General features: G+C 42.1%; 1 protein-coding gene across 1 annotated transcript in view; it reads left to right on the top strand.

Moving 5' to 3' along the window:
* Window positions 1-21,795, top strand: part of SNRNP25 (small nuclear ribonucleoprotein U11/U12 subunit 25) — a 42,681-nt gene that overhangs the window by 5,645 nt on the left and 15,241 nt on the right. Inside the window, exon 2 of the mRNA XM_053472130.1 lies at window positions 5,810-5,988. Coding sequence (XP_053328105.1) covers window positions 5,810-5,988 — 179 coding nt within the window. The remainder of the gene's footprint in view (window positions 1-5,809; window positions 5,989-21,795) is intronic.

The following is a 21,795-nucleotide window of genomic DNA, read 5'->3' on the forward strand; positions in this document are numbered from 1 at the left end:
AATTACACTTGCGCCCCTTCGCTGTTCTTCAGGCCCAATATGCTCTACCGCCCGGCGATTTGTTTCTTTATCTTCGAGTCAAACATATTCTAGTTCAACTGTTGCCCACTGGTATACCTGTGCTTCAAACTCACCCCTTAATGAAGCACTGTTCTTCCTCCCCTTATCTGAGACATACCCTCTCGGTATGTTACCGTACGTTTCTTGGCCCAGACTCCAAACTATCTTATATGGTAAAGTGGGAACAGGAGCTGGGCATGCCGTTAGATCTGGAGGACTGGAACAAAGCCCTTTGTAATTTACAGGGTGTATCTCGCTGTGTATCACACTGGGAAGTGAATAGGAAGGTTCTCTACCGTTGGTACCTGGTTCCTTCCCGTTTGGGTCGCATCTTTTCAGATGCCTCCGCCCTGTGTTGGCGCTGCCACAACTCTCCTGGTTCCATGCTCCATGTCTGGTGGGATTGTGTCAAACTTCGGCCTTTCTGGTCCATAGTCTTCGATGTCATTAATAGCTTGCTCCCTTACAGAGTATTACCTCATGCGAAAATAGCTTTGTTAGATATGCTCCCCAAATATATCAGGAAATTGACTCGTAAGCTTGTTATGCACGTGCTTAAAGCGGCTAAAACACTGATAGCTAGACTGTGGAGATCGGCTCGTATTCCTTCCAAGGAGGACTTGATCTCTCTCATTGAAGAGAATGAACAATATGAGTATGCGGCTCATGAGGCCTCGAATCATTTGGACTCCCATGTTAAAGTGTGGAGTATGTGGTGGCTCCGTGACAATGTGGGGGGTGGAGGGACCTGATGTTTCGCGGCGTCTTTTGCGATAACGCAGGGGCATTATGCGTGTCTTTTCTTTTCCTTTTGCATGGCAAGTACCGTGTATTTTGTTGTTATGTGTTATTTCTTTTTATTTCTTCCGTACCATGCAACAACCCTTTACCCACCTGGGAGGGGCTCGCTTCAACATAACTCATCGACTCAGACTGCGGTTCTGTTTTTTTTTTTTTTTTTTGTTTCTATGCAATACTATGACACAAATTATATCTCGCAGTATCTTCAAGCTATTCTATGTATCGTTGTCTCTGTACCGCGATGTGTATTGTACCGCTTTACGCATGTTGGATTTACTTGTTTTCAAATAAATGTTAAAAAAAAAAAAAAAAAACAACATGGAAAAGGGGAATCATGAGTTAACAAAGAAATTCTAAGAATGATGGACTCCAGTCACTTAGGGATTAAGGTTTGATTGGTTGTGCAAGGATGTATTGTATTTGTTTTGTGGGAAAAAAACGGTTCTGTCTATTTGTAATATAAAATTGTGAGGAATAAGAAGTCAACTTTAGGCATCATAGGTACTTATGATAAGGAAAAACATGTTGTGAGCACATTGAGAATAAACATATGCAGAATTTTAACCCCTTCAATCTCAGGGTTTTTTGGTACCTCAAGTCCCGGAGCATTTTTGCCATTTTTGAGCTATGTCAGTTCAGCGATTATTCTCTTTTCCTGTGAATAGTGTACCCATGTAAACTATATATTGTTTTTTCAAGGAGAGATGGAGCTTTCTTTTGATAACATAGTTAGATGATTAGCTGTAAATTTAGAATGAGAAATTTAGTAAAAACTAGTGAAAATTAGAAGAAAACCTAATTTTTTAAAAAATTTCACTCTGAATCCCCACAAAATTAGGTGAAGTGATGGAAAATCCCCTCCAAGTTTATCAATGCAGGTGTCCTGACTTCAGAAATACCTAATTTTATATAGATTTTCCCATACTTTTCCAGCACTTATAGGGAATATACTATAAGGTGTACATCAGGGCTTGACAAATTTGTTGTGAATCTAGGCGCCAGCTAAAAATGTTAGGAGCCAGGATTTTTTTTTTAAACTAACAGTTGGTTAGGAGGGATCTGATCATCATCAGCCCACTTACTAAACTCACAGCATTTGACCCTGGAAGCACCCTGGACTTTCAAGTCAGAGTGCTGTTTTTTGTTGTATGTTTTTTTATTATTATTTTTGAGATAGATATATATATATATATATATATATATATATATATATATATATATATATATATATATATATAATATATATAATTTAACACTTTCAATGCTGATGCTCCATTGGAGCACAGCATTGACTGATATTTAGTCCCCACAAGCTTGTGGGGACAAATGTTAACCCCTGCAATGCCACGAATGTGTTGTACCCAATTGTGGAATTGAAGGGGTTAATTAACGCTGCACTGTCACTCTCATGGAGCGATCAGGCAGCAGGGGGTGTTGGGGCTGGTCTCCACACTCATGTGGAGACCAAAGAACCCTCTCCCCCTGTCCCTGAAGCGAAACATTTTTTTTTTTTTTTTTTAATTTTATATATATTTTTTTATATATTTTAGGGCAGGAGAAGGGCAGGACGTACCGGTATGCCCATAGGGGATTCTTGGGATGCGTTTTTTGGACGTACCGGTACTTCATAGGGGACTGAAGAGGTTAAAGAGACCTAGAAGTGTGATGCATGCGCACACACACACACACACACACAATTATGATCTGAAAGAATGAACAGGAACACTTAAAGTGACAGTCTGTCCCAGAACGTCAAAAAAAGCATGCATGTTAAAGTACCCTGTAAGTACTTTAATAAGCATTATTGTCTTTTAGAAGTGGCACCTCAGAACATCTCTTCCGTGGTCTTTAGTTTATCTAATATTAGGTTGTGCCCGTGTTATATTCATAGCCAGTCAGATCCAACACCAAGATTGTGAAAACGAGAGCTTCACCTAAAGGTAAACATAAGTAAAGTTTATTAAATCTGTATAGGTTTTGAGGGTGTATGTGTGTGTGTGTGTGTAATTATATGTATATATACCGTATTTGCTCGATTATAAGACGACCCTGATTATAAGACGACCCCCCAAAATCTGAATATTAACTTAGGAAAAAAAGAAAAAGCCTGAATATAAGATGACCCCAAAGGAAAAAAGTTTTACCAGTAAATGTATATTCATGTAAACTATTTATTTTTAATAAAAGCTATCATTGAGAAAAATATTTTTTTTGTTTCCTTGTATTTTCCAACCTGCCCCCCCAGTTACGCACATCTGCCCCCAGGCTTGCCACACCAATATGGCACTGTGGCCCATGATATGCTTTTTAACCCTCTATATGCCACTGTGCCCCATGGTATGCCTTTTGACCCCCTATGTGCCACTCTGCCTCCAGAAATGCCTTATACCCCTATATCCCATTCTGGCATTTAGGGGGTTAAAATGCATATAATGGGGCAGAGTGGCATATAGTGAGGTATAAGGCATTCCAGGAGGCAGAGTGGCATTAAGGGAGTTAAAAGGCATTGTATAGAGCACTCTGCCTCCAGAAATGCCTTATACCCCTATATGCCACTCTGGCATTTAGGGGGTTAAAAAGCATATTATGGGGCAGAGTGGCATATAGGGAGGTATAAGGCATTTCAGGAGACAGAGTGCTCTATTAAATGCCCCCTTAACGCCACTCCAGAAATGCCCTATGCCCCCATTTAACACACACACACACACACCCTATACCCCCATTTAACTAACACACACACACACACACACACTCACTCACTCACCCCTCTCTCCCCTCTCAGCCCTCTCTTACCGGTGCTTCCAGCCGGGGCAGCGGGTTGACGTCGCCTTCCGGAAGGAGGTGGAGTTGGCAGCGGGGGTTTGTATGTGTCCGTCGCGTATATTTTCCCCGGCTGTCAGAGATCAGAGTTCTGATCTCTGACAGCCGGGGAAGGTCTACGCGACGGACGCAGACAACCCCCGCTGCTAGCCACACCTCCTTCCGGCTGCAGCGGACGTTGTCTACGCGGATCGCATAGACGTCAACCCGCTGCCCCGGCAATACAGCAGGAAGCACCGGTAAGTGTGTGTATGATGGGGGGGGGGTGAGACAGGAGGATCCAGGTCCCCTGCAGCGGTGCGGGGGATCTGGATCTTAGTCTCCTAATCAGACTGATTAGAAGACGACCCCGATTAGAAGACGAGGGGTATTTTTCAGAGCATTTGCTCTGAAAAAAACCTTGTCTTATAATCGAGCAAATACGGTATATATATATATATATATATATTAGGGCTGCAACAACTAATCGATAAAATCGATAATAATCGATAATGAAATTCGTTGGCAACGAATTTCATTATCGATTAGTTGAATCGATTATTATCGATTATAAAATGAGGGTTTTTTCAGAGCAAACGCTCTGAAAAATACCCCTCATTATATAATCCGTTTAGTCTGACTCACCGTCTCACAGCAGCAGCTCCTACTTACTCCCCCTCCCTGTAATCACTGTGACAACTGGCCCCGCCCCTTCCTTCTCCAGGCCAGAACCACATGGCTGTGACACTCATCTAACTGTAAGTATATATATAATATATATTTATATATATATATTTGGGCTACTGAAAGTTAGGGGAGGTGGGGGTTAATTTAGGGGCAGTTATGGTTAGTGGGGTGTTTAGGGTTAATTTAGGGGCAGTTATGGTTAATTGGGCGTTTAGGGTTAATTTAGGGGCAGTTATGTTAATAGGGTGTTTAGGGTTAATTTAGGAGCAGCTGTGGTTAATGGGGTGTTTGGGGTTAATTTGAGGCAGTTGTGGTTAATGGTGTGTTTAGGGTTAATTTAGGGGATGCTGTGGTTGATGGGGTCTTTAGGGTTAATTTAGGGGATGCTGTGGTTAAGGGAGTGTTAAGGGTTAATTTAGGGGCAGTTATGGTTAATGGGGAGTTTAGGGTTAATTTAGGGGAATCTAAATCCTGGGGGCAGTGAAGTGACATATCTGGGGGTATAAGGCATATACAGTATATAAGGCATATGTGGGGAGGGCAGTGTGGCATGTCTGGGGAGGACGGAGTGGTGTATCAGGGTGTATAAGGCATATCTGGGGGTAGAGTGGCATATCTGGGGGTAGAGAAGTGGCATGTCTGGGAGGCAGGGTGGCATGTCTGGGGAGGATGGAGTGGGGTATCAGGGGATATAAGGCGTATCAGGCACAGTGGCAGATGTGGGAGGCAGCATGGAGTGGCAGATGTGGGAGGCAGCGTGGCATTTGTGGGAGGCATTGTGGAGTGGCAGATGTGGGAGGCAGCATGGCGTGGCATATGTGGGGAGGGCAGGGTGGCATGTCTGGGGAGGATGGAGTGGTGTTTCAGGGGTATAAGGCGTATCAGGCACAGTGGCATGTGGGGGGTAGAGTGGAGTGGCAGATGTGGGAGGCAGCGTGGAGTGGTATATGTGGGAGGCAGCGTGGAGTGGCATATGTGGGAGGCAGCGTGGAGTGGCAGATGTGGGAGGCAGCGTGGAGTGCTGTGGTAGGCAGCGTGGCATATGTGGGGGGGCAGCATGGCATGTCTGGGAGGCAGCGTAGCAAGCCTGGGCTCAAATGTGCATATATTGGGGGGCTGGTTGGGAAATAAAGACAAGAAATGTATTATCAAAGTTTTTTTATTCTGCTGTTTGTATTTAACATCATTTGTTTAGTAAATTATTTTAAATAAATGAAAAATTTACATTCATTTTTTTTATCCGATTAATCGATTAATCGAAAAAATAATCGGCCAACTAATCGATTATTAAAATAATCGTTAGTTGCAGCCCTAATATATATATATATAATATATAATATATATATAATATGTGTGTGTGTACTGGTGAATAGTATAAAAATGATGGTGAAAATTGTTTATTGGTGTGAAATACCCCTACTATGAAGGGGTTAAAATGCATACCTTCACTTTCTTTCTGCAGATAATATCGATATATTGATGGAATCAGAGCAGGATAATGACACCACAAGCTGTAATCCTGCACACAAATTAAAACAAGAAGATTTAGAGGAAGTACCACATGCGGAAGTTGTGGATATATTTCAGGAAGGCCTGGCCATGTTGGTTCAGGACCCTTTGCTGTGTGACTTACCTATTCAGGTAAGGGGGTGGTAAATAAAAAAAAAAACATTACCTTATTTGTGTAAGTTGTTGGGTTTTTTCTTTTTCATTTAATTCTCTGGGTTTGGAACTACCCTACATAGGGGGTTTTGTGGAAGTTACAGGGCACTAAGCTGTTGCTTGTGATTTTTACTAGGCTCGTGACTTGGTTTCAGTGGTTCACCGGTTTATGAAAGAACAGAAAATTACGTATTAACAAAAATCTAAAACTGTATTTGCGCGAATATAAGAATCCGAGGTCTGACTATAAAACTAAGATCCAGTGGCATGTAGGGGGTATAAGGTATATCTAGGTGGCAGAGTGGCATAGAGTTGGGTATAAGGCTTATCTGGGAGGCAGAGTGGCAAGCCTGGGGTCAGATGTCCATAACTGGCGAGCAGGTTGGCACATAAAAGGAAATTGGTTCACATGTGAATTAGGGCTGCAACTAACGATTATTTTCATAATCGATTAGTTGGCCGATTTTTTATTTTTTTATTTTTTTGATTAAGCGCGTGTTTATTTAAAATATAAACTTATAATTTACATTAAGATGTGCCATTAACACTTTTATCTCGTTATCACAATGGTATTTCACTATTTGCCTTCTTATTTTACATAATAATAATTTAACATAATAATTAAAGCTATATTTTAACAAGAACCCCAAAAATACCAAAAAAAGCTTTACTAGTAAATATTAATTCATGTAAACTATTTTTTTCATATTTAATGAAAAATGCCTCTTGATTATATTTTCTTTGCCAACCTGCCCCCCAGTTATGCACATCTCACCCCCAGCTTGCCTCTCTGCCCCAGAAATGCCTTATACCTCCTATACGCTACTCTGCCCCATATATGCCACTGTGCCCCAATATGCCTTATACCCCCTTTATGCCACTGTGCCCCCTGATATGCCTTATAGCCCCTATATGCCTTTTACCCTTGATATTCCACCATGCCCCCTGATATGCCTTTTACCCCCTATATGCCACTGAGATGCCACTGTGCCCCCTGATATGCATTATAGCCCCTTTATGCCACTGTACCTCCCTGATATGTCTTATGCCAACCCTGATATAAGAAAAACTGACATCGCTAAAATAGGTATAAAAATATATGCTTTAATAAATATAGACAAAAAAAAAGATAATACACAATACAATATAAATATATGGACAATATAAACAATAAATAAAATATTAGAGCAATTAAAAAATTAAAAACACAAATTAAAGAATGCACATAATTAATAAATCCCAAAAAATTCTACCTGCCCCACCAGGGGTTACTATATCAACAGAAGAAATACTGGGCAAATGATCGTAAAAATAAAGATAATCCTCCAGGCTTAGTTTACCCAGTGGTGCTTATTTGTCCAGTTTTTCTTCTGTTGATATATTAACCCCTGGTGGGGCAGGTAGAAGTGGAAGTGAAGTAGCGGAGGTTGCGCACATTGCGCACTAAAATCCAAATCCCCTGCAGCGCTGCAGGGGACCTGGATCCTCCTCTCTGGCAGCTGCTGGACGTGGTGTGATGCGCACAGACAACCTCCGCTGCTGCCGGCACTTTGTCATAGAAGCCGCAGCGTGGACTTCCGGTGCTCCACCATAGAAACCCCAGCTGAAGTACAGGCCAGCAGCAGCGGAGATTGTCTACTCACATTGAGCATACATTCACTGGCTGCCAGAGAGGAGGATCCCCCGCAGAGCTGCAGGAGACCTGGATCCTCTGGCAGCTGGTGAGGTCTGACAACCTCCACTGCTGCCCAGGCTTCTGTAACGGAGCACCGGTGTGACGTGACCTTCCGGTGCTCAGTCATAGCGGATGTTCCAGGTAGCAGCGGAGGTTGTGCGCATTGCACATACGTCCACTTGCTGCCAGAGAGGAGGATCCAGGTCCCTTGCAGTGCTGCGGGGGGATCCGAATCTTAGTCTGGTAGTCAGAGCTCTATTTGAGGTCGGATTATAAAACGACCTGGAATATAAAATGAGGGGTATTTTTCAGAGCATCAATTGGATTACCTTCCAGTGCTCGGTCATAGAAGCTCTGACGGAAGTCCCGGGTAGCAGCGGAGATTGTGTGCGAGCATTGCGCAGAAGTCCCCTCGCTTCCCCCCACTTGACACCAAGGAGTCTGGGGATGCATCAGTAAGTCGGGGGGCAAATAGGGGGGTATAAGGCATATCAGGGGGCAGTTTGGCAAATAGGGGGATAAGGCATATCTGGGGGGGCAGAGTGGTAAATAGGGGTATAAGGCATATCTGGGGGGGGCAGAGTGGTAAATACGGGGTATTGGGCATATCTGGGGGGCAGAGTGGCATATAGGGGGGTATAAGGCATATCTGGGGGAAGAGTAGCAAGCCGTTGTGCAGATGTGCAGGGGGGGCAGGTTGGCAAATAAAACGATATAAAAACAAGAAATGCATTTTTCTCGATCATAGTCTTTACTAAATATGAAAATAACTTTTTTCTATAGGACAGTCTTATATTCAGGCTTCATTTTTTTTTCTAAATTAATCCTATTTCGGGAGGTCGTTTTATAATCAAGCAAATACAGTATTTTCACAGCATGTAAGCATTGCAACCTAGGTCAGATATGTGACCTTTTTGGACCACATTTTGATCTTCCGCAGTACAAGGTACAGCTTTATATATTTATCAGCTAGATCAAACATTTCCAAATATACTCAAATGTGCATTGGGGGTTGTTTACTTGTCCATGACCAGTTCAACTTATATTGTTGAAAGGACATAAACATTTTATTGGTGTACCTAGCTGCTAGCACAGGGGTATCCAAGTTTTGTTCTGCAGTGAGCCACTTCATCATGTATATGTGCATGGGCCGCACTCATTTTTTACTGAGAAAAAATATGGCCTTTATAAGCGGGTAAAACAGCTTCAGCTTTCCTGGAAATGACCACTTACACAGCGCTCACCCCTAATATTTATAGCCCATTAAGCCCTAGACAAACCACCCCAAGGTTCTAAAGCCTTCTTTAAGCATGCTATCTATGATTGTGAAGAACTTAAACTCCACACACAAGGACTGGTTTTGTGGGAGAAAGCTAGTCAATGTAAGGCCCGTATTGTGTCCGTCTAAGAAACACACAGAAACTCTATGGAACGTGCATAAAACAGAAATCAGAGGCAAACTTGTTAGTCTCGCCTCCCACCTAAAGAAACAGACACTCATAGTTAAGTTCTACGTGCTTCAACAAAAGAGACTTGAAGGATATTATAATTCAATAATTTAAGAGAATAAAAACTCGGCTAACAGATCTACACTACACATGCTGCTGCACCTGAAACAAAAATATTTTTCCAAGGACAATAAAGTTGACACTCAAAATTACACCCCAAAGACCACAACACATCAGGGATGAAGGAGACAAAGCAGTTACTAAGCTGTCACAGATGGTGGAGATCTTCGCAAAATATTATGCCAAGCTCTACAATGTCAGTTCTAGGGCTAAAACAACTAATCGATATAATCGATAATAAAAATCGTTGAGAACGATTTTCATTATCGATTAGTCTAATCGATTTTTATCGATTTTATAAAAAGTTTATTTTCAGAGCAAATGCTCTGAAAAACTCCTTAATTTATATAATCCGACCTCAAACAGAGATCAGATTATAACACTAGAATCCAGATCCCCCGCAATGCTGCAGGGGACCTGGATTCCCCTCACTGTCAGCCGGTGGGTGTCCGTGCGATGCGCACAGACAACTTCCGCCTCTCCCCTCCACTATCGCTCCTACGATGCAGTGGCAGCATCACGTGATGTAGAAGCCCCAGCGGAAGTGAAGGTGAGTAACGGAGGCTGTCTGTGCACATCGTGCAGACCCCTACCGGCTGACAGAGAATCGAGGTCTCCTGCAGAGGATCATCCTCTCTGTGCGATGCTCACAGTCAGCCTCCGTTACTGCCCTTCACTTACGCTGAGGCTTCTATGAGTGAGCCACCCTCCCATACACCACTCTGGCTCCTCCCCCTCCCATACACCACTCTGCCTCTCTACCCGGCTCCCTGGTGTCTTGTGAACCTCCGTTGTTGACAGGAGGCAGAGTGGTGTATGGGAGGGGGGAGGAGGCAGAGTGGTGTATGGGAGGGGGGAGGAGGCAGAGTGGTGTATGGGAGGGGGGAGGAGGCAGAGTGATGTATGGGAGGGGCAGGAGCCAGAGTGGTGTATGGGAGGGGGGAGGAGGCAGAGTGGAGTATGGGAGGGAGGAGGAGGCAGAGTGGTATATGGGGGTGTAATGAATTTCAGGGAGGCAGAATGGCATATCTGGGGGCGTTAGAGTGGTGTATGGGGGGTATAATGAATTTCAGAGTGGCATATCTGGGGGAGGTAGAGTGGTGAATCACCCCCCCCCCCGCATTTATGGGGGCGGAGTGGCATATCAGGGTGCACAGTGGCATATAGGCATAAATGGGGGCGAGTGGCATATTGGAAGTTATAAGGCATATCAGGGGGCACAGTGGCATATAGGGGGTAAAAGGCCTATTGAAATTAGGCATATCAGGGGGGCATGAGACATATCTGGGGGTAAAAAGTATATCAGGGGGCTCAGTTGCATATCACTGGCATATAAGGAGTATAAGGCATATCGGGGCACAGTGGCATATCAGGGGGCACAGTGGAATCTCTGGCATATAGGAGGTATAAGGCATATGGGGCAGAGTGGCAAGCTGGGGGTCAGATGTGCATAACTGTGGGCAGTTTGATAAAATATAAACAAGGCTTTTTTCTCAGTTTTTATTAAATATGAAAAATAGTTAACGTATGAATTAATATTTACTAATAACTTTGTATTAAAACCTAGTTTGAGAAACACTGTGCTTGGGTTCTTGTAGCTTTTATAATGTCAGTAAAATAAGAAGGTGAATAGAGAGAGAGAGGCCATTGCGATAAAGAGATGAAAGTGTAAATTTTTATAACATTATTTTAAATTAAAAAAATTTGCATTTTTTTATCCGATTAATTCTTTCTCTAAAAGAAAAAGAGAGGGCAGTGGGGCAGCTTAGGATGCTTAGGACACTACACCCCTGGTCCAGATGGTTTAATGGCATTGTATTATCAACTTTTTTTTTTTACAGTCACTGGGCCCGCTTGTGATTCCCATTCCCATGTAAGGGCACTTGTGATTACCATACCTAAACTGGGTAAACCCAACAACAGGTGTCCTAATTTTTGTCCCATATCACTACTTAACACGCATATCAAATATTACAAAATCTTGGACAATAGGGTAATCCTACCCTCTTTGCTACACCAAAATTAAGTGGGCATTCATGGAGGGCAGGCAACCAACAGACAAGACAACACTCACTCATAACATTATATTGGGAGGCTTTTTCTTTGATACAGAAAAGGTCTTTGATATGCTTCATTGGATCTTTCTTATAACAGTCCAAATTTAAATTCCCAAGTTTTATGATCCAAACTATTATGGCTTTATGTAGATATCCCTCTGCCTGTGTGAGCATGATGGGATTCCTCTGTAAGCCTATCCCTATCACGAATGGCACATGTCAAGAGTGCTCCCTACCTCTATTGATACACCTTTAGTACTGGAGCCCTTAGTTGCAAAAATCAGGGCAGATCCTGGAGTCTCAAACTTCCCTTTGAAAGAGAGGTCTGAAGTCACTGTAGGCCTGTATGCAGATAACACACTAGCTTCATCACCAACCCAGAGACCTCCCTACTTACGCTCCTGTAACTATTACACCACTACTACCTAGTGGTTCTTAGGGTGAGTTTAGGAACACAAGTGAAGGGTGGTCTTTCACCTTTGTTCCTAAATGCACCCTAACAACCAAAATAAGTAGGTGAAATGTTTTGATTACAAATAGATGTTATTAAAAATACATACATTTTATATATAAGTACTAGGTTAATCTTCACTGCCTCCAGGATTTAGATTCCCCTTAAGTTGCGCCCTTTATCTCTAACTGCACCTTAAGTTAACGTTATTAAATTAATTAAATTAACCCTCAGTCCTCCTCATTAAATTAACCCTAAACACCCCATTAACCACAACGGCCCCCAAATTAACCCTAAACATCCCATTAACCACAACTGCCCCTAAATTAACCCTAAAGACCCCATTAACCACAGCTGCCCCTAAATGAACCCTAAACACTTTCAGGGCAATTGGGAACTTCTCCAATAAGGTGTATTATTCTTACCATATTTGCTTGATATGGTAAACCACCCTAATTATAAGATGACCCCCCAAAATCTGAATATTACGTTAGGAAAAAAAGAAAAAGCCTGAATATAAGACAACCCTATAGGAAAAAAAGTTTTACTAGTAAATGTTAATTCATGTAAACATTTTTTTTTTTTTAATAAAAGCTATTATTTTCCAACCTGCCACCCAGTTATGCACATCTGCCCCCAGGCTTGCCACTCGGCCCCAGAAATGCCCCCCCCCATATGCCACTGTGCCCCATGATATGCCTTTTGACCCCCTATGTTCCACTCTGCCTCCAGAAATGGCTTATACCCCTATATGCCACTCTGGCATTTAGGGGGTTAAAAGGCATATTATGGGGCAGAGTGGCAAATAGGGAAGTATAAGGCATTTCAGGAGGCAGAGTGGCATATAGAGGGGGTTGTCTGAGTCCATCGCGCATACGCCCTCCGATGGACGCGGACATCCCCCGTTGTAAACCGCACCTCCTTCCGGCTGCATATGTGCTTAATTATAATACGAAACCCCCCCAAAAAAAAATGTAATATATTCAGGCTTTTTTTCCTAAATTAATAAGACTACCCTAAAAATTCCCCCTGTCGCGTTGCCTTGGGGGTATACTATTGCAAACAGACTACCAAGATGGAGTAAATTAAACTTTGGGACTGCCAGGGGGTCCAAAAACAGACATGGGCCCATCACATAAAAATACATGAAAATCATAGGCATGTCAGGTATTTCTAATCTCAGGACAAATATGTGAATGTATTTTGAGGCAGTTTTCTTTAATTGAGCTAGTTTTCTATAAATTACGTTTAGCAAAACTGGGAAAAAACAATTTTTTTGCATAATTTCATCCATTTGTCCATGTTAATAAGTAAACAAAGGGTTAATTCTCTAAAGATGGTTTCAAAAGAAAGCCCTGTTTGTCTTAAAAAAAAAAAAAAAATGTGGGGATTCATTCAAAAAACAAGTGTGCAATTCTGTTTGAATGCACACATAGCTAAAGTAGCAAAATGGCTCTTATCCCAGACAAACATTTAAGAAAATAAACCATTGTCCTTAAGGGGTTAAAGCAGGCCCAATCAGTCATAGAAGCCAACAACCTAGAAGGGAGGCGAGGGCAGGGCCGGCCCAAGACAAAATGCTGCCTGGGGCAAAGTTTAAAATGCCGCCCCTCCCCCCCTATTATCTACCCTTACACTCTCTCTCTATTATCTACCCTACCCCCCCCTGTACTTACCTTTCAGCAGTCTTGCGGCGAGTCTCCCTGTTCGGTCTCGGTGCCGGCTTGTAATGCTGAGCGCCGGAAATGACGTCATCTTCTGGTGCTCAGCATTACAAGCCGGCACCGAGACCGAACAGGGAGACTCTCGGCAGAGGAGAGAGAGGCGCGCCGAGCGGGTTCTGACAACTTGGTAAGCGAAAACCACTCGGTGCCCTTCTCTCTCTTTTTCGCCTTAATAAAAAGTGCCGCCTGAAGCAGTTGCCCCACTCGGCTCCATTGTCGGGCCGGCCCTGGGCGAGGGAGACAAATGCATATGAGGGGAATTTTCCGAATCCTGGAGGGAAAGGACATAGTTTAACAGTTACATAGTTAACATAGGCTGAAAAAAGACATGCATCCATCTAGGGCTGCAACTAACGATTATTTTCATCATGGATTAGTCGGCCGATTCTTTTTTCGATTAAAAGATTCAACAATATGCAAAATGCAAATTTTTCATTTATTTAAAATAAAAACTTATAATTTACAATGGCATTTCACGATTCGCCTTCTTATTTTACTGACATAATAATTAAAGCTATATTTTAACAAGAACCCCAAAAATACCAAAAAAAGCTTTACTAGTAAATATTCATGTAAACTATTTTTGCCCAGTTATGCACATCTCACCCCCAGCTTGCCTCTCTGTCCCAGAAATGCCTTATACCCCTATATGCTACTCTGCCCCTATATATATGCCTTATACCCTCCTATATGTCAGAGATGCCACTGTGGCATATAGGGGGCTATAAGGCATATCAGGAGGGGTATAAGGCATATCAGGGGACAGTGGCATATAGGAGGTATAAGGGGATACCTCCTATATGCCACTCTGTCCCCTGATATGCCTTATACCCCTCCTGATATGCCTTATACCACTCCTGATATGCCTTATAGCCCCCTATATGCCTCTTATATGCCACTGTGCCCCCTGATATGCCTTATAGCCCCATATATGCCACAGTGCCCCGATATGCCACTGTGCCCTCCTGATATGCCTTATAGCCCCCTATATGCCTTTTACCCTTGATATGCCACCATGTCCCGATATACCCCTATATGCCTTTTACCCCTATATGCCACTGAGATGCCACTGTGCCCCCTGATATGCCTTATAGCGCCTTACATAGTTACATAGGCTGAAAAAAGACATGCGTCCATTAAGTTCAGCCTTTCCTATATCTGTTAATTTGTTGCTGTTTGATCCAAAAGAATGCAAAAAACCCCGGCTTCGCTCTTTCCAATTTTGCACTAACAAGGGAAAAAAATTCCTTCTTGACCCCAAAATGGCAGTCAGATTTCTCCTTGGATCAATAAGCTGTTTCCCCATAATTAAAGATTATATCCCCGAATATTATGTTTTTCCAGGTATCCATCCAGTTGCAGTTTAAACGTCTGTACAGACTCTGATAAAACTACCTCTGCAGGCAGAGAATTCCACATCCTTATTGTCCTTACTGTAAAAACCCTTTCCTCTGCTTTAGGTCTAAATCTCCTTTCTTCCAGTCTAAATGCATGACCACGTGCCCTATGCATAGTCCTGTTTATGAACAGATTTCCACACAATGGTTTGTATTGGCCCCGAATATATTTATATAACGTTATCATATCCCCTCTGAGGCGACGTTTTTCTAAACTAAACAGATTTAAATTAGTTAACCTTTCTTCATAACTATAGTGCTCCATTCCTTTTATTAATTTTGTAGCCCGCCTCTGCACCCTTTCTAGTGCTATGATATCCTTCTTTAGAAAAGGTGCCCAAAATTGCACAGCATATTCAAGGTGCGGCCTTACCATTGATTTATACAGAGGCAAAATTATATCTTTATTCCGCGACTTGATGCCCCTTTTTATACACGACAATACCTTACTGGCCTTAGCAACCGCAGACTGACACTGCACATTGTTGCCTAGTTTGTGGTCTATAACAATTCCCAAATCCTTCTCATTTGTCATTACCCCTAATTCACTACCGTTTAGGGTGTAGGTTGCTTGTGCATTCGCTACCCCGAAGTGCATAACTTTACATTTATCTACATTGAATTTCATCTGCCATTTGAGTGCCCAGTCCCCCAGTCTATCTAGATCCCTCTGCAGCACTGTAATATCCTGCTCGCCCTGTATAACTTTACCTAGTTTTGTGTCATCTGCAAACACAGAAACATGACTTACAATGCCTCCTGCCAGGTCATTTATAAATATGTTGAATAAAATTGGTCCCAGAACAGAACCCTGAGGGACACCACTTACCACTTATGACCAGCTTGAAAATTTACCATTTATAACAACTCTCTGTTCTCTACCTCTAAGCCAATGTTCTACCCAAGAACAAAAATTTGCATCTAGGCCAATTTCTTTCAGTTTGAATACTAACCTATTGTGTGGAACCGTGTCAAACGCCTTGGCAAAATCCAAGTAGATTATATCCACTGCAACACCCTGATCTACACTTCTACTTACTTCTTCGTAGAATGCAATTAAATTAGTTTGACATGACCTATGTTTCATAAAACCATGCTGATTTATGCTAATAATACTATTCTTCCCAAGGAATTCTTGAATATTATCCCTAAACAGCCCTTCAAATACTTTCCCAGCAACGGAAGTTAGGCTCACAGGTCTATAATTTCCGGGCACAGAGTTGGAACCCTTTTTGAAAATGGGAACCACATCTGCCTTCCTCCAATCCTCTGGTACAATTCCTGAAAGAAAAGAATCCCGAAAGATTAGAAACAGAGGTTCACTTATTTCCTGACACAGCTCCTTAAGTACTCGTGGGTGAATACCGTCAGGCCCTGGAGCTTTGTTAACATTAATTTTCTTTAGTTGCTGCAGCACCTTGTCCTGGGCCATCCACTCACAGTTTGACTGAAAATTTTTCTCAGTGGTCCTATGTATCTCCATTGCCATAGGTTCCTCCATAACATATACTGAGGAAAAATACTTATTTAAAGTTTCTGCTTTTTCCTGGTCCTCCTTAACCAACACTCCCCTCTCTGTTATTAATGAACCTACGTTTTCATTCTTCGTTTTTTTAGAATTTATGTACTTAAAGAATTTTTTGGGGTTAGTTTTGCTCTCTTTGGCAATCACCCTCTCATTTTCTAGTTTAGCCCATCTAATCACTTTTTTGCATGCTTTATTGGCTTCCTTATATCTTATGTAGGATGCCTCTGATTCGTCTGATTTAAATGCTGTAAAAGCCATTTTCTTATTTTTAATTTCCTGCTTAACGACCCCACTAAGCCACATCGGTTTCAATTTGTTTCTTTTATATTTGTTTCCTAGTGGTACATACTGAGAAGTGTACCCTGCTAATATTTGTTTTCCATTTTTCCTCAGTATTTTTATCCCTGAAGAGTTTTTGCCAGTCAATAAGTTGTAAAGCTGCCCTTATCTTATTGAAATTGGCCTTCTTAAAATTATACGTTTTAGTATTCCCCATGGGCAATTTCTTTTTTGAGTTTATTTCAAAAGAGACCATATTGTGATCACTATTACCCAAGTGCTCCCCCACCTGAATGTTAGACACAAGATCAACATTGTTTGTTATCACCAGATCCAAACAAGTATCCTTTCTAGTTGGTGCTTGTACCAGTTGTGACATGAAGGTGTCATTTAACAGGTTCAAAAACCTGGATCCCCTTGCAGAACTACTAGTCTCTCTATCCCAATTTATGTCCGGGTAATTAAAATCTCCAATAATTAACGCGTTACCCAGATGTGCAGCTTTCTCAATTTGTTCTAACAGCTGCTCTTCCTCATCATTATTAACATTAGGTGGTTTATAACATATCCCAACCAGTAGTTGTCGCCTTCAAGATGCTTAATATTTGACTTTAGCTCGTTGCTAACATACAAGCATACTCCTCCTCCCTTCCTGCTTTTTCTGTCCTTCCTATATAATGTATAACCTTTTAAGTTAACTGCCCAGTCATGGCTCTCATCCCACCATGTTTCTGTTATGCCTATTATATCATATTGGTTAGTGTATGCTATAGCCTCTAGTTCTCCCATTTTGTTATTTAGGCTCCTTGCATTAGCAAGCATACATTTAATATTACCCTGAGTCTCTTGAATTTTATGAGAATTTTTATTAATACATACCTCCTCTGTTCTGATCTTGCCCCTCCCCCCATCTCCACCCCCCTTGTTCTGATCTGAAGCCCCACTCCTTTCTGCACTATCTCCATTTTCAAGATCTCTGTGTCCCTCCCCCCCTACCACTAGTTTAAAAACTCCTCCAGCCTTCTAGCCATCCTCTCCCCTAGCACAACAGACCCTCTTCCGTTTAGGTGCAATCCATCACCGCTATAAAGATTGTACCCAAGCGCAAAATCAGCCCAGTGCTCTAGAAAGCCAAAACCCTCCTTCCTACACCATGACTTTAGCCACGCATTTACCTCCCTGATCTCCCGCTGCCTTTCTACTGTTGCGCGTGGCACAGGTAATATTTCTGAAAATACTACCTTGGAGGTCCTTTTCTTCAATTTATCTCCTAATTCCCTGAAATCATTCTTTAGGACCTTCCATTTTCCACTGACTTTGTCATTGGTACCAATATGGACCATGACAGCCAGGTCTTCCCCAGCCCCTCCCAATAATCCATCCACTCTGTCAGCAACATGCCGGACCCGAGCACCCGGGAGACAGCAAACTGTCCGGTTGAGCTTATCAGAGCGGCAGATTACCCTATCTACTCTCTTAATAATAGAGTCCCCTACCACCACAACCTGTCTAGCCTTTCCTACGCTCTCAACCCCACTCATACTAGAGGGGCTGTTCTCTCGGCTATTAGAAGGAACAGCTTCCTCCAGTATAGCTACTCCTGAGCTGATGCACCCAACATCTTCACTCAAGCGGGCAAATCTGTTAGGCTGCACAAGGTCAGGACTAGCTAAACCTTTCCTCTTTCCTCCCCCTCTACCACCACGTGTAACTGTGACCCAGCTACATGCCTGTTCCCCAGCTGACTTATCTCCTCCCTCTTCACTACCTGCACCCACTAAACTCTGCTCAGTGAGCAGCAGACTCCTTTCAAGATTGTCTATCTCTCTCAAAGTTGCAATTTGCTTCTCCAGATCTCTAATATGAGATTCCAGAGAAGCCACTTGCTCACACCTGCCACAGAGGTATGGACCCTGGACTGATTCATCCAGGAATGCATACATGAAACAAGATGTGCATTGAGTCAGATCATCAATCTTGCTAACTCCCATAACCATACTCATAATCAAGTATAAGAAAAAAAATAAAATAAATGAGAACCTACAAAATAACAGTTAAACAAGAACACCCGTCAAAATAAACAGTTAAAAGTAAAAATATAAAGCAGTATAAATACAGTACCTTGTGGAACCCCTGTTTCTCTTTCCAACTCCTGTTTCTTTTTAACTCCTACTTAAAATAGCCTACTTGAAAATGCAGAAGCAACTCTGTGAGTTACTTGGGGCTTTATATAGATAACCCCACACAGGTGAAGCTAGGTAACCACTCCCCTCAATTAACTGAGCTGCAGCACACAAGAAAAAAACACCAAAAATAAAGCACCCAAAACAGATGACTGAGTAATTGAATGCAACCAAATAAAGCTTTTTCCACCAGTTGTACTCCTCCAAGGGAACTCCTGTTTCTTTTTAACTCCTACTTAAAATAGCCTACTTGAAAAAGAGACTATCTCAATGCAGAAGCAACTCAAGTGAGCAAGCTCTGTGAGTTACTAGGGGCTTTATATAGATAACCCCACACAGGTGAAGCTAGGGAACCTCTCCCCTCAATTAACTGAGCTGCAGCACACAAGAAAAAAACACCAAAAATAAAGCACCCAAAACAGATGACTGAGTAATTGAATGCAACCAAATAAAGCTTTTTCCACCAGTTGTACTCCTCCAAGGGAACTCCTGTTTCTTTTTAACTCCTACTTAAAATAGCCTACTTGAAAAAGAGACTATCTCAATGCAGAAGCAACTCAAGTGAGCAAGCTCTGTGAGTTACTTGGGGCTTTATATAGATAACCCCACACAGGTGAAGCTAGGTAACCACTCCCCTCAATTAACTGAGCTGCAGCACACAAGAAAAAAACACCAAAAATAAAGCACCCAAAACAGATTACTGAGTAATTGAATGCAACCAGATAAAGCTTTTTCCACCAGTTGTACTCCTCCAAGGGAACTCCTGTTTCTTTTTAACTCCTACTTCAAATAGCCTACTTGAAAAAGAGACTATCTCAATGCAGAAGCAACTCAAGTGAGTTGCCACTGTCCCCCTGAAATGCCTTATAGCCCCTTTATGCCACTGTCCCCCCGATACACCTTATAGCCCCTTTATGCCACTGTCCCCCCTGATACGCCTTATAGCCCCTTTATACCACTGTCCCCCCTGATATGCCTTATAGCCCCTTTATGCCACTGTCCTCCCTGATATGCCTTATAGCCCCTTTATGCCACTGTGCCCCCTGATATGTCTTATGCCTCCCCGATATAAGAAAAACTGACATCACTAAAATTGTTTTTTTATATTTATATTTATTAAATATATAGACAAAAATAAATAAATACACAATACAATATAAATGTGTATATATAAATATATGGACAATAAATCAAATATTATAGACATAAAAAAACCCCAAAAAAAACACAAATGCACATAATTAATAGATCCCGCAAAAATTCTACCTGCCCCACCAGGGGTTAATATATCAACAGAAGAAACACAGGGCAAATGAGCATAAAAATAAAGATAATACTTACCCAGTGCTGCTTACTTGTCCTGTTTTTCTTCTGTTGATATATGAACCCCTGGTGGGGCAGGTGGAAGTGGCAGCGAGATGAAGTAGCGAGGTTGCGCACATCGCACACTGAAATCCAAATCCCCTGCAGGCGCTGCACGGGACCTGGATCCTCTCCGGCAGCCGGTAGGAGTCTGTGCGATGCGCGCAGACAGCCGCTTCTCCCCTCCGCTTCCGTTGGGGCTTCCATGATGGAAGCCGCACCGGAAGGTCACGTGACGCCGGGTTCAGTAATAGAAGCCCCGGCGGAAGTGGAGGGGAGAAGCGGAAGGGGAGGGGATTTTGCACAGACCCTCACCGGGTGGCAGAGAGGATCCAGGTCTCCTGCAGCTTTGCGAGGGGTCTGGATTCTACTGTTATAATCCGATCTCTATTTGAGAGGACGGGAGTTTTTCAGAGTTTGCTCTGAAAAACATAATTTTATAAATCGATTCAACTAATCGATTATGAAAATCGTTGACAACGATTTTCATCGATTATTATCGATTTTATGGATTCGTTGTTGCAGCCCTACATCCATCAAGTTCAGCCTTTCTTATATCTGTTAATTACTGTTGATCCAAAAGAAGTCAAAAAAATATCCAATTTGTGGCTCTTTCCAATTTTGCAACAAACTAGAGGGAAAAATCCTTCTAGACCCCACAATGGCAGTCAGATCTCTCCTTGCATCATAAAGCTGTTTCCCTGTAATTTTAAAAATTAAATCCCTGAATATTATGTATTCATCCAGTTGCTGTTTAAACGTCTTTACAGACTCTGATAAAACTACCTTTGCAGGCAGAGAATTTCACGTCCTTATTGTCCTTACTGTAAAAACCATTTTCTTTGTGTTTGACTAAATCTCCTTTCTTCCAGTCTAAACACGTGACTGTGTGTCCTATAAATAGTCCTGTTCACGAACAGGTTTCCAGACAATGGTTTGTATTGGCCCCAAATATATTTATAAAATGCTATCATATCCCCTCTGAGGTGCCGTTTTTCTAAACTAAATTAGTTAACCTTTCTTCATAACTAATGTGTTCCATTCCTTTTATTAATTTTGCAGCCTGCCTCTGCACCCTTTTTCAGTGCTATATCCTTCTTTAGAATAGGTGCCCATAATTGCACAGCGTATTCAAGGTGTGATCTTACCATTGATTTATACAGAAGCAAAATTATATTTTTCTCCCGCGAATTGATGCCCCTTTTTATACACGACAATACCTTACTGACATTGCACATTGTTGCCTAGGTTCTTGTCCATAATAATTCCCAAATCCTTCTCATTTATTGTTTTCCCTAATTCACTACCATTTAGGGTGTAAGTTGCTTATGCATTCATTCCCCCGAAGTGCATAACTGCATTTGTGTGCCCCAGTCTATCTAAATCCCTCTGCATCAAAGTAATATCCTGCTCACATTGTATTACTTTACAGAGTTTAGTGTCACCTGAAAACACGGAAACATGACTTTCAACGCCAAGTTCATTTATAAATATGTTGAATAAATGTGATCCCAGAACAGAACCCTTAGGGACACCACTTACCACTTTTTACATGACAGTTG

This window comes from Spea bombifrons, chromosome 7 (assembly GCF_027358695.1).
Source record: "Spea bombifrons isolate aSpeBom1 chromosome 7, aSpeBom1.2.pri, whole genome shotgun sequence".
Lineage (NCBI taxonomy): Eukaryota > Metazoa > Chordata > Amphibia > Anura > Pelobatidae > Spea > Spea bombifrons.